We start from the raw sequence: 13,607 nt of genomic DNA on the forward strand, positions 1-13,607 counted from the left end.
ATAGCACACTATGTAACTTTATGTTGTTGTTGTGTTTCAAGCAGTGTGGGAGCAATCTACGGTTAGTTTTTACAGGCAAACCATGGAAAAAAATATAATTAAAGAGATTATAGAGATTATGTTGCGGTTGCTTGGCAAACATACACCAAAAGTGTTAACATGTGAAACCTGGAACACTTTCTCGAGTTTCCATTAAAAAGCATGGATCACTGTGTCCTGAAAAAAAAAGGAACCTTAAAAAAAGATTCATCTGGTTTCAGTGTCCAGTTATGTCACAGCCCATCAATGCCTGCCTTTAAAGCCTGTTTACGCCATGTGTGCTTTTCTCTCATTCACTGCCAGCCCTTCAATTTTGCTGTCATTATTTGAGGCAGTGTGTTGATGTGAGGGTTTGAGCCCTTCACTCTCAGTAGAAAGAAGGAAACAAGAGGCATCATTGTGCGACTTACCACTGTGCTTTGATCCAAAGATGATGCCGTTCAGTTCAACAGCTGCTGTTCTCTGTTTTCAGATTTTAGAGGGTTAAGCTCTCCCCCTCTCTCCTTTAGTTAATGTCCAGCTAATGACCAGTCTAGTATCAAATTACTTTCAGATTTCTACCATCTCTGTCTACTGTGGCAGCTGTTGCACGTGTTTAACATTTAGTAGGTGGAATTAATGCACACTGGTTACCATATTTGGAGACTAGGTAACTGCTTAGTCAGTTGTTGTTACTAAGTGGAATTCCAGTCTAATTATGGTCAAAATCTCTGATGCATTAAGAGGTATTTGTAGCCTTAATTTTGCAAGGCTAGCTGGTATTCTGACATCAGCTTGTTGTGAGTTAATTGCCCTGAAAACTATTTTCTTCAGAAGTTGGTTCAAATCTTTTCTTGACATCTTTAAATACAGATAAACCATGAAGCAAATGTAAACGAACTAAAAAAGAAACGAAATTACAACTGTCATAGATGATGAACTCCAAGAGGCAGTCTGGAGATGAGTCCGAGAGAAAGATTTGGAAAAAATTATTCAAAGTGAGAGAGGAATCAGTTCAACTGGCCGTTGGCTCCGTTTATGTCTTTGGACATGAGAAATTTTATGGAAATGTTAGTAATCAATCAAATGCTGTTGCTCTGTAGGACACCCCAACACCATATATTTAAAAACTGATAGAACTTCCCTCATAATACTGTTACTGCAGCTTTTTCATAGCAATAACACACTTCATTACCACAAACCACATCTTATTATTATCAACGTTAGCTGCAGACAGACAGAGATGGCCCAGTAATCGTTCCGGTTATACTTCTTTTAAATCCACAAATCAATATCAACATTCTTTCAAAGTTCTAATAATAATACTCAGAATTTTGTATACACACATCTTTGTACACATTTTTTAAAGTGACAGTTTAGCTCTACAAATATTCCAAAAGGATGCTGTTTATGTAGTTCCTATTTTAGCAGCTGAACACCGGTACATTCTAGTAAATGAAGCCATGATGAGAGACGGTGGAAGTTTCTGGAACATTTTGTGCCTGTGGGATGCACCGTGGTGTGTCCTGCTGGTATATCACTACCTCCAAATTCCACCGTTGGAGAAGGAAGCACAGAGACAGAGGCAGCAGCCCTGAAAAGTGTGTCCCCGTGTGTGTGTGTGAGAGAGAAAAAGGACGGTCTGAATGCTGAATCTTGCTGCATGGTAATTAACATTTCCCTAGCATCAGCGGCTAGTGCTCAGGGCTAAAATGATCCACAGAGACCTCCCGAAAACTCTAGTGAACCCTATACACTTCTTCACTGACAAAAATGAAAGTTGAAGCAGATAAAGAGAAATCACCTACAGTATGCTAAGTATTCCAACAGGAAAGTATCCAAAAAAACGTAATCCTAGAAAATAGCAGTAGGAACTTACTTCATGGTATCAGCCTTTTGAGCAGTTTCTCAGTATGGTTTCCAGTGCGAATAAGTGAATGACAGGGTGAACTTATAAGCCAACCGAATCACTTGGAGAAAAATACAACAAGTTTTCCTGACCAGGATCATTTAGATACTGGGGACTGAAACCATTAGAGTAAAACAAAAAAATACAAATCTGTAAAAATACAGTACAGTGTATTGTTTTCAAATGCAGGAGTTTTCCATCTTATGTTTTTTTTTAACCACACATTGAATTTTACCATTTAACACTTTTGGAAATGCCCATAAATAAATTCCATAATCCAGTCTTTAAGTCAGGGGTGTCAAACTCATTTTGGTCTGGGGGCCGCATACAGCTTAATCTGATCTCAAGGGGGCCAGACCGGTAAACTCATTCCAAAATTACATAGAACTAACAGTAAGTCCACTTTTTTTCTTTGTATTAGTGCAAAGAAGAAATAAATTATAAAAATCTTTACATTAAATTAATTGTCCTTTCATACTTTTACTCAGTTTAACATTTATTTAAGTGCATTATACATAAAAATCTGATCACAGTGATTACACAATGTTTTAAAACATTTAGTCAACAAACAGTTTTGTGGAACTTAAAAACACTGCCCTGCATGTTAAAATACATCAAACATATCTAAATTTAGAAACGAATGAATTTAAAATCCATTTTCCACATCTAGGAAGCAATTCTGAACACATAAATTGAGGCCACACACTTGAAATCTTAAGTGGTAGCTGTTTTAAACAGACATTTGATGAAGTAAATTTCGCCCCTTCCTTGTTAATGCATAAAATGTAAACAAAAAAAACTCACATAGATAACATATGTGGCATGCATAAGACATAATATTTTACTTAACAATACTCATTCTTCTCTTGTAAATCTGTTTCTGACTACCACTGACTTTCACAGCAATTACTAGAGCAAATATTCACATTTGTTTATTTTATAGTGCAACGTTCAAAGCACATAGAATTTAGTCTTGCTCAGTATTTGCCCCTGAAACTTGGCATCTTTTAGCCTGCACAAGTGCATCAATATCAGGCATCATATCCTGAGTAGCAGCCAGTTTCAGAATCTCATTTAAGTGCTTATGTGTGAGCTTTGAGCGTAGCTTTGTTTTATTAATGGTCATGAGTGAAAAAACTTGCTCACAAAGGTAGGTAGTCCCAAACATGGACAACATTTTTGCAGCCAGTGCTGTCAATTTAGGATAGCCTGGTAGGAGATACTTGTAAAATGCGTCCAAGCCCACAGAGGCAAATTTGTCCTTCAATTCTACATCACACTGCAAATCAATGATTTCAAGTTGCATGTCAACAGGCACATCAGAAGCTCTGACTGTGAATGGTGAGCGAAAAACTGCAAATTCTGTCTCAAGTTTGCTAAAGACCTGAAATCGTTTCTCAAATTCCCTCAGCAACCCTGAAATCTTGTCTTTGTACTGTTTCACGTCAGGATTAACACTTGCTGCGCACACATCTCGGAGACAGGGAAAATGAGCAGGGTCTCCGCTTGCTATCTGCGTCTCCCATAATGTGAGCTTTAACTTGAATGCATGTATGCTGTCATAATACTGTGTTACAATTTTTTTGCGTCCCTGAAACATTTTGTTCAGATTATTCAAGCGCTCTGTAATATCAACCATAAATGCAAGGTCCTGCAGCCAAAGTGGGCACTGTAATTCCTTAACAGGTTTTCCTTTTTTCTCCATAAATTGTCCGATTTCCCCACGTAGATCAAAGAAGCGCTTCAGCACAGCACCTCTGCTTAACCATCTTACCTCAGTGTGGTATGGCAGACCATGGGTAATGTTACAGTCACTGAGAAGGCTGTCAAACTGACGATGATTGAGACCTCTGGCTCGGATAAAATTAACAACCACCTCCATGACGTGATCCATTTTTAAGGACTTGCAGCATAATGCCTCCTGATGCAAAATGGCAACAACTGCCCACTGTCGCCAAAGTGCTTGCTCATAGGGGGTCATATGATTGTTGGGCTTTTCTCTGTATCTATGAAGCGCCTTGAGGCGACATTTGTTGTGATTTGGCGCTATATAAATAAAATTGAATTGAATTGAATTGAATTGAATTGAAAATGCAATGAAATGTCCAAAAATCACCCCCTCTATTTGCGGCTTGTACTTTCTCTCTGAACTTGGTCACAAGACCTGCTTTTTTTCCCGATCATTGACGGGGCGCCATCAGTGGCCAGGCTTATGGCGCGGGACCAGTCCGCCCCGACCCTGTCCAGTGCTCCAACTACGGAGCGGAAAATGTCCTCAGCTGTTGTGGTGTCGATCATAGGCACCAACTCGAGAAACTCCTCTGTGACAGTCAAAGTATCATCAACTCCACGAATGAATATGGCCAGTTGAGCGACGTCTGTAATATCAATTGCAACAGAAAATGCCAGAAATGACTCCACTTTGCGTTTCAGTTGGCGGTCCAAATCTGCCGATTGTTCCAAAATCCTGTCTGCCACGGTATTTCTCATCAAGCTAATATTGGCAAAAGCTTGTCGCTTCTCAGGACACACAATTTCAGCAGCCTTCAGCATGCAGTTTTTGACGAACTCCCCCTCAGAGTACGGCTTTGATGCTAATGCTACTTGGCTAGCAATTACGTAGCTGGCTTTCACCGCAGCATCACTGACCTCTCTGCTCTGGGTGAAAACAGATTGCTGTTTCCTCAGACCAACCAACATTTCATTTACCTTCTGTTTTCTCAGTTCTCCGTGCAAGCTGTTGTATTTTTCACCATGTTGAGTTTCATAGTGGCGCCGAATATTGTACTCCTTAAGCACCGAAACTTGCCGCATGCACACTAGGCTCACGGGTTTCCCATTCACCTCCGTGAACATATAGGAAGAAGTCCATTTTTCTTGAAAAATCCGACACTCTGTGTCCACTTTTCTCTTTTTTGACAAAGACATTTCGCTGATGAGAGTGCCCGTTCCAAGAGAAAAAGCGGGTAAAGCGATTGAACTGACTAAACCACAACGCCCCCTAGCGAACAACATAGGAACTGCAGATTTTAAAGAAAATTAAGTTTATTCTTTTTTTTTAATAATGCAAATTTATCCCCGGGCAGACTAAACCCCCTGGCGGGCCGGTTCCGGCCTGCGGGCCGTATGTTTGACACCCCTGCTTTAAGTGATGACGTGGCGAGTCCTGCTTCCAGGCCCCTAAAAACAGTCAGTGATCACTGTCTCTCTCTCGGTTTGTATTACCGCGATTTATTCTAAAGCTCAGTTTTTAAAACCTTACGATGTAACTACAGCCCAGCCCATGCAGCAGTATATTAATGACTAACCTCGTGTTGTGGATGGATTATCTCAGTTGTTCTCCTGACTGACGTTTGGTCCGTTTACAGCATCCTCCCTTGCATTTGTCCCTAACCATCGGGAACCCTCACGTTAACTTTTATCAAGTGGAAAAAAAAGTTAGCGTTCATCCTCCAGCTTCACTGTTTATATTATGCTAACATAGCTGTGTCGCTAGCGATCACATAGCACATTGGTATATAGGCAAACTTCAGTAACCCTACAAACGTCACTGCTGTTTAGTTTTCTGCCTTCATTTATGTCGGAAGTGATAACAGAGCTGTACGTTTTACTTTGTTTCCGAAACCCCGCAGTCAGGACATGCTAGATTGTATTTAGATGGAAGCTAGCGAGCTAACTTCCTGCTAACTTCTAACTTTGTTAAATTAAATAAATTCTGTTTTCATGGATGTCTGGATGTTAAACTTAATTGTTACACCTGGTAAAGCAGCAACGCTGATCATTTTATTACAGATGAAAGAATTTAGACAGTTTTTAACTCTTAGTGATGCCGCAGTGATCATTTGACTTATGGACCTGCAGCGGAGTTTGGGCCCAGACACGGGTAATAACATCAGACTTAAAGACCGGATAAATTGAATTGCCAGCACATTTTCCTTTTTTTTAAAAGAAAAAAACTGATTCTAAAAACACATATACAAATCATGTCTATATTTTCAGATGTGTAATTGTACAAGTGTAATTTATTTAGGGTTTAAGAAGGTTCAAGGTCTAGTCTAATGTCTTCTGAACCTTCCCTAAAACTCTAAGTATGCAGAATAATAAAAGTAGAAGAACGAATAAACCATAACAATGAAATTTATACCTCATGCCTTCACACCAACGAAAACCCAGCCGTCTGTCTTGTGCACACATTTCCATCCTGCACCCTCTTATCCAGAAAACCAGGCTTTGGAATATATATTTTTTCCTTTTGTGAACATTAAACACAAACAGCTTCCAATACCATTTGTCTGAACAGTCAAGCATCCTTGTTCATTTGGTTTCAGTTACAGAAGTTAATTCATATTTATTCAAGTTATTCTTCATTCCACGTCCCTCTGGGCTAATAACTGATCCACAAATTAATTCCTCACTGGGAATAATCAGATTCTACATCAACTCACTTTACCTCAATTTGCTCAGCCATCTCACTTTTCTGACTGCAGGCTGTTTGTTTGGTTTTGGCAGGGAGCTCCAACAGGGTTAGAGCACTCATTAGTTTTCCTAGTCGCGTCCCGTGATTTCTGACGTTCAGGTCTCAGTTTTCCATCCATCATATTCTGTGATAAATGATTCAGCAGAGGTTAGTTTATCTGAAGGTGACCTCCCCTTGCAGTTTCTGTTCTTATCAGCCTGTCAGCTGAGGGGATCATTTTTCAGTCTCCAAGCTGGCAGTTAAAGGGACTTGGCCATTTTTCTTCCTCTCTCTCTGTCCCTCCACACGCACGTACACACACATATATATGTATATATTAGGGGTGCAACGATACACAAAATTCACGGTTCGATATTTTTTCGATACAAAAATATGTTCATGCCTTTTTAATTTGTCATTTATTAAAATTATAAATATATATTTTAACTCAAAAGTACAGTTTTTAAATTTAATGTTGCTGAAACAACAAAGTAATAAAAAAATAAATCTGTCTGATGGAGAAATCACTCATCTTTGGAAAAGAGAGTTAATTACAGAGAAATGTCTCTTTCCAAAATAAAAGCTATACTATACGCTTCTTCTGGGCTATATTCTCAGCAGCATATTAAACATATCAGGTCCCCATAAGGAGAATCATGTGCTAACGGCTGTCTAAATGACTCGGCTAAAGTTTGTAGCATGCGTGCTTGTTGTTTTTGTCTGCTTCCACTTGTCTTTGCACGAGGATGATGTCGGAGTAAATGTGCAGTCATATTCGTTGTGTTCCCACTAGTGCTGTCAGCGTTAATCTGAAATGACGTTAACGCCACAACACGGCAAATCTCCGTTAAAGAGCTACCGCGGATCGCCCCGTGCGTGGGGCTGGACGGCAACACGTTAACGAGCTAACTGCGCTAACGCAGTAGTTCCCACCAATGTAATTGAGCATTGCGTGGCACATCCAACATACTGTTTTACTTTAGTCCATGACACGCTTACCTTCAGGGTCATACGTCACATGAAGACCAAAATAGTTCCAAAGGCCAGATCTGAATGAGGGTGGGGGAGGTTCAATTTGCCATGTTGCAAGGAGCTTAGCTTCTGTCTCGCTAGCTTGTGCTGCGCTCAGTGGATCTGCGCTCGACAGTGCAGCCTAGGCGGAGTAGTCGAACGCAGATCCACTGAGCTCTCAACACAGACAGCATCGTCAGGAGAAAAGTTGATAAAATAAATAAAAAATTTGCATTGTTCGATACATATGCGTACCAAACCGAAAGCACTGTATTGAACGGTTCAATACAGTATCGTTGCACCCCTAATATATATATATATATATATATATATATATATATATATATATATCAGAATCAATCAGGCTGGGCCACCCAAAAAACTTTCACCCACCATCTTCCTTCTACTAGCAGGTTGTAAGAATGTCTAAATCTCAACAGTCGAGTAATGTAATGCAAAACCGGTAACATCTAAATTGAATCAGAACTACACATTTTGGTAAATTTATGCATATAGTAGGCGCTGAGATCCTGCCTTCCTCTGTTCTAGCCTTCAAGCATGCAGTGCAGAAGAAACAAAAACAAGGTGACATATTTGTCACTGACTGGCTCACTGGGGGAATCTATCATTCCTTTGGGAAACCACGTTTACCGCTGCCTTATTACCAAAAGCAGTGTGCTTCAAAAAGATACAAAAAACAAAAAGCTCATCTGTTTTCAAAGTCAAAGATAAAAGCTGTCCCTGGTAATTCAAAAAATACTCACATGAAGCTTATCTAATATAGCGGGTCTGCACACTGCATTTCATACACGTTAGAGCATTTTAATTAACAGCAACAAGCACCTCTACCAGAAATGTAAAACAGGGACTTTCTCTCTGTGTCTTGGTGTGTGACTCTGCTGCAGACACCGGACTCCATCTGGCCCCCACCCGGCTCCCGAGGCCTTTCTGCTGCCTTATCGTGCATCATCGATTAGGCTCGGGGATGAAGCTGTCCGGGGACCACCCATTTGTTTCACTCCTGCTGTTGTTTACGATCACTACAACCCCCTATCATTCTCTCGCTCCATCTCTCTCTCTCTCTCTCTCTCTCTCTCTCGTGCACACACACACACACACACACACACACACACACACACACACACACACACAGCTTCCAGTCCCCTGGAGGAGACACGAGAGAGTGTGGCTCCAGAAGTGGGTTGTGTTGGTGCATTACTGTGTGTTGTGCCTATACAAAAAATTTAATTGAAAAAACACTTTTGCATTAAGATATCAGGATATGTCATGTTTGTTATTCTTTCAAGACTGTAAATACAAAAACAATGCTTTGACGGCATTATATAAATCTCAAGTATTCATAAAACCTTTCTTTTTGTAGAGCAGTACAAATACTGTACTAAAGTTGCTGATTGTTTAGTTGGAAACAGCACTGTCTTCAAGGTTAGCTAGCTTCCTACTTACTGAACATGTTTGTGCATTAGGTCCTCTACAGAACGCTGACCAGCTAATGTACCATCTACGTCCACACAGCAACCATTCAGTAATAAAGTCACAAATTCTTTGGTACCACTTGGTACGCTGTACTTGCACACCTAAAATATCAGAAACAGCTTAGAAGATCAAACATAAGTGATACATCCATTTTTTAACTTAATGTATATTTGTGCAGTTTGTTACTAGCAGCCTGTTGCAAAAACATATCATTTGTTCCCATTCCTTAAGTGAAATCTATGAAAATGCCAACGATAACACAGTTTGACAGGCATAAAATAGTATTTTTGTACCACCAAGGTTATTCCCAAAGAATCATCAGCCAAAGTGGCAGTTCTATGAAAACTATGAACAATATCTGAAGGTCATATCCTTAAGAATTAGGGAAAAAATCCAGCAAAGACCACACAGAGGACCAGAGAGATCTGGCACTTCAGCTGATCCATCTATTGTTCACCAAAGCCTCCTCAGACGTGGTCTCAGTAAAAGGCTGTCAAGAAGCCATTCTTCAGGAAGGGAAGCAGGGAGAAGAACTGGATTGAAATCAGTGTAGTGATTAGGGCTGCCACGATTAGTCGACTAGTCACAATTACGTCGACTATCAAAATCGTCGACGACTGATTTAATAGTCGACGTGTCGTTTGAAGCTTTGTAAGATCCCAAAAGACGCAGGAATAAGTAGTAGGATTTAAGAGTGTAATAACGGACTGAAACAGAAGATGGCAGCACTGCATGTACAAGGATGCCAGCTGCCGTTAAACCCCGAAGAAGAAGAAGCTGTGTCCCAGAATTCATAGCGCAGCCCAGCTCAGTTTCCAACAATGGCGGCAGCTAGTTAGTTTTAATATTACTCTTATTATTCTTTCTGGGTCACAAAATAAACGTTTAACATATTTTCAGGTGAGAATGTAGCTGTGTAAACCTCAAATATCTGCTCAGTTTATCAAGACACCACATATTTTCAAAAGCGCTCCGACGTTTTCGGAGACGTCTGTTACCCACTAGCTCGATAGCTAGCCGGGGGCTAGGCTCACTAGAGCCGTGAGAACACCAAACTCCCGGTAAATCGTTTTCAAACCCACCGCCGTCTTTGGCTACTCAGGTTAAACATGATATATAAGTCACTTAGATAACTTAAAAATGATATTGTTTGGCTTTTTTTTAGTATTTTATTTGTTCCTGAGTAAATCGGTTTGGCTGAGATTAAAGTTATAGTTTTTACACAGCTGAATAAACGTCAAGCAGACAGCTGATTATCAGAAGTGTGAGATGCTCGAGAATTTACTCCGGTGTCCTGTTATATTTTAGATAGCAAGGAGTTTATTAAACTTCACTGAAACAATCTGCAAATTTCATTAAAATTCAATAAACTGTCATCTTGTCTTTATTTTTAGTTAGCACACACCTTAAACACTTAAAGCTGTAAGCTAATGATAGTTATATAAGAGCAGATACTGCTGGTGCAATAAGCTGTACATCCAATGGATGATAATCTGATTAGTCGACTAATCGCAAAAATAATCGGTGACTAGTTGACTATCAAAAGAATCGTTTGTGGCAGCCCTAGTAGTGATGAATCTAAATTTGAAAATTTTGGTTAACATCATCATCCACATGTATGGGCAAACCTCAATAGAACAAACAATAGAACATGATGTGTCAATTAGCCTCTTTAGAGCCCGTATCCCAACATTACTGAAGCACTGCAGTACTGTCCTGACAGAGAGTGCAACAAAATTCAGCCGTCATTCGAAGACGAACTTTGAATGACCTTCAAGTATTCTGGAAAACTATTCTCTATGACTATTTAAAGAAATTACCAAAAAAAAAGCTATATCAAAGGGTTAAAGTGAACAATCCAGGTACAGATATCCATAAGCTGTGGTATCAGTACCTCAGCATGAAGTAATAAAGGCAGTAACGTTTTTAAGTGTAATATCTCCTCATATGTTCTTGAATTCAGTTGGGATCACAGCCTGGAGACTGCTACTCAAAGAAATTAAACGAAAGCTTGCCTAAGGGAGTTGAGACTGTGTTGAAATAAATAGGTGGTCGTGTTAAATACTGACTTTCAAAATCATTAAACAAACTCTGTTTTTGCTTTATATGAGCATAAAAATAATTTGCCAAACCTATTTCCGACTTGCCTAAAAAATATAAAGAAAAGAGGCGTAGCTCAAGACTTCAACACCATACTGTCGATACAGCTGATGTACAGTAAAGGAAATTTTGTTTTTTCATATATTTAGTATAAATATCATTAGATGTAATATTCTTGTGAAATAAAGTAAATATGAGGCACCATCAGGCACTGAGAATCGGCTCTTTTGCTGGGGTCGTAGCTGGGTACACTTCACTTGGTGGCCTGCCTGCCCTGACACTGTGGACAACTTTGTGTAAGCATATTGCACCGCCTGATAATGGTTTGTTCAAAACTGGGATTGTGTAGAAAAAGTCTAGACATAAATGGGAACTTGATCTGGTACAGCTGAATCCATTCTAGGGATTTATATTTACACATTTAATTAACATATTAAACAAATATGTAAGACTGCGTTCTTCCATTTGTGCAACATCTCTAAAGTTAGAAATATCCTGTCTCAGAGTGACGCTGAAAAACTAGATCATGCATTTATTACTTCCAGGCTGGACGACTGTAATTCATTATTATCAGGGTGTCCAAAAAACTCCCTGAAAAGCCTTCAGTTAATCCAAAATGCTGCAGCAAGAGTCCTGACAGGGACTAGAAAGAGAGAGCAGATTTCTCCTGTTTTGGCTTCCTGTTAAATCCAGAATTGAATTCAAAATCCTGCTCCTCACATACAAGGTCTTAAATAATCAGGCCCCATCTTATCTTAATGACCTTGTAGTACCATATCACCCTATTAGAGCACTTCGCTCTCGCTCTGCAGGCCTACTTGTTGTTCCTAGAGTATTTAAAAGTAGAATGGGAGGGAGAGCCTTCAGTTTTCAGGCCCCTCTTCTGTGGAACCAGCTTCCAGTTTGGATTCGGGAGACAGACACTATCTCTACTTTTAAGATTAGGCTTCAAACTTTCCTTTTTTCTAAAGTATATAGTTAGGGCTGGACCACGTGACCCTGAATCCTCCCTTAGTTATGCTGCAATAGACGTAGGCTGCCGGGGGATTCCCATGATGCATTGAGTTTTTCCTTTCCAGTCACCTTTCTCGCTCACTATGTATTAACAGACCTCTCTGCATTGAATCATATCTGTTATTAACCTCTGTCTCTCTTCCACAGCATGTCTTTATCCTGTCTTCCTTCTCTCACCCCAACCAATCGCAGCAGATGGCCCCGCCCCTCCCTGAGCCTGGTTCTGCCGGAGGTTTCTTCCTGTTAAAAGGGAGTTTTTCCTTCCCACTGTCACCAAAGTGCTGCTCATAGGGGGTCATATGATTGTTGGGTTTTTCTCTGTATCTATGAAGCGCCTTGAGGCGACATTTGTTGTGATTTGGCGCTATATAAATAAAATTGAATTGAATTGAATTTTCTGTATGATTAATCCTTTTTTTAAAATTACTTATGAAAGTGAGAGCAAAAATGTCACTCCATAGTGTTCCAACGACAAAGTTCTTTTTGTGTTGGTTCCATGTCTTACCAATAAAGGGCTGCAGTGGAAATCAAATCTGTTATAGAAAGTCTGTCAAGTCCAAACATGGAGGAATCTCATCAAGAGGAATTCTTCCAAACCAGATTAGTCAGGCTGCTGTAAAGTCATTTACAACTTTCAGGTATTTCGTGTCTTTTTATTCACGGTCTCATCGCTGACTGGTTAGTAGACTTCCCTGCATGCCACTCAAGCGTGCTTCAAGTCCACCCCCTTGTAAAGTGCTTTTGACCAGAACCTGCAGCCGCTGTATAATTGGTTAAGGCTATCACCAAGGCTGCAGAGTGACAAGACTGACCTTGATTTCATGGCGGTAGACCAGTCCCATATGGTCTACTGGTTAGGATTCCTGGTTTTCACCCAGCTGTTCCACTCCCAGTATGGAAGCGTGGCTTTAATGTGGCCATAAGTTGATGTGTTCTTTTTGCTATTGCCATGCTGGATTAAATGGGGAAAGGTGTTGGCTGAAGTCCAACAAACCTCTGGCTAAGCACATGGTATAAAACAGCTAGCTGTTCAGATCAGTACTCTACAGTCCAGTGACTATCAATGATGAGGATGTACACATCCTGGACAAGCACACTGAAAAAAAGGCCATGTTAGATTTACTTGATTCAATAGTGGACATTTGTTGCACACAAATGTTTTGCTTTGGCAGAAACTTAAACAACTGAGTTAAATCAACACAACTTTTTCATATTCAATAAACCTGTGCATTTTGTGTTTCTAAAACGCGATTGAAACATGTTCAGATGAAGTAAGTTGAGCTCTTGGAATATTTTAATCCTTCACAATTTTGTAATTTTATTTCAACACTATTCAATAACTTTTACCCCAATACTACTTGGTCACTTAAATACTACATGTTGCCTTCATATTACATAATGTTCAACAAAGTCTAGATCCTGGTTACCATAAAAATTGAATGGATTTACAATGACTACCATCCTCTGAGTTGCAGGAGAGCTGGGAAATAACCCTGAAGTGATAGGTTACGAGGCAGGGTACACCCTGGACAACTCACCAGTCTATCACATAGAAACAAACAACCATTTACACTTACATTCATAGATAACTTAGAATCATCAATT

The 13,607-nt window shown here is 39.8% G+C and overlaps 1 protein-coding gene across 1 annotated transcript; it reads right to left on the reverse strand.

Annotated features, from left to right (window-relative positions):
• Positions 1–4,048: 4,048 nt before the first annotated feature.
• Positions 4,049–4,855, reverse strand: LOC148098011 (general transcription factor II-I repeat domain-containing protein 2-like). The gene has a single exon (XM_087830416.1). It carries the CDS (start codon positions 4,853–4,855, stop codon positions 4,049–4,051), a length of 807 nt encoding a protein of 268 aa, XP_087686542.1.
• Between the last annotated feature and the right edge of the window lie 8,752 nt (positions 4,856–13,607).

The sequence above is a fragment of the Neolamprologus brichardi genome, chromosome 17 (assembly GCF_056152115.1).
Source record: "Neolamprologus brichardi isolate AB-2024 chromosome 17, ASM5615211v1, whole genome shotgun sequence".
NCBI lineage: Eukaryota > Metazoa > Chordata > Actinopteri > Cichliformes > Cichlidae > Neolamprologus > Neolamprologus brichardi.

Bases quoted from the DNA above. Each gene is read 5' to 3' on its own strand.
- LOC148098011 (XM_087830416.1), bottom strand. From the start codon at position 4,855: ATGTCTTTGTCAAAAAAGAGAAAAGTGGACACAGAGTGTCGGATTTTT.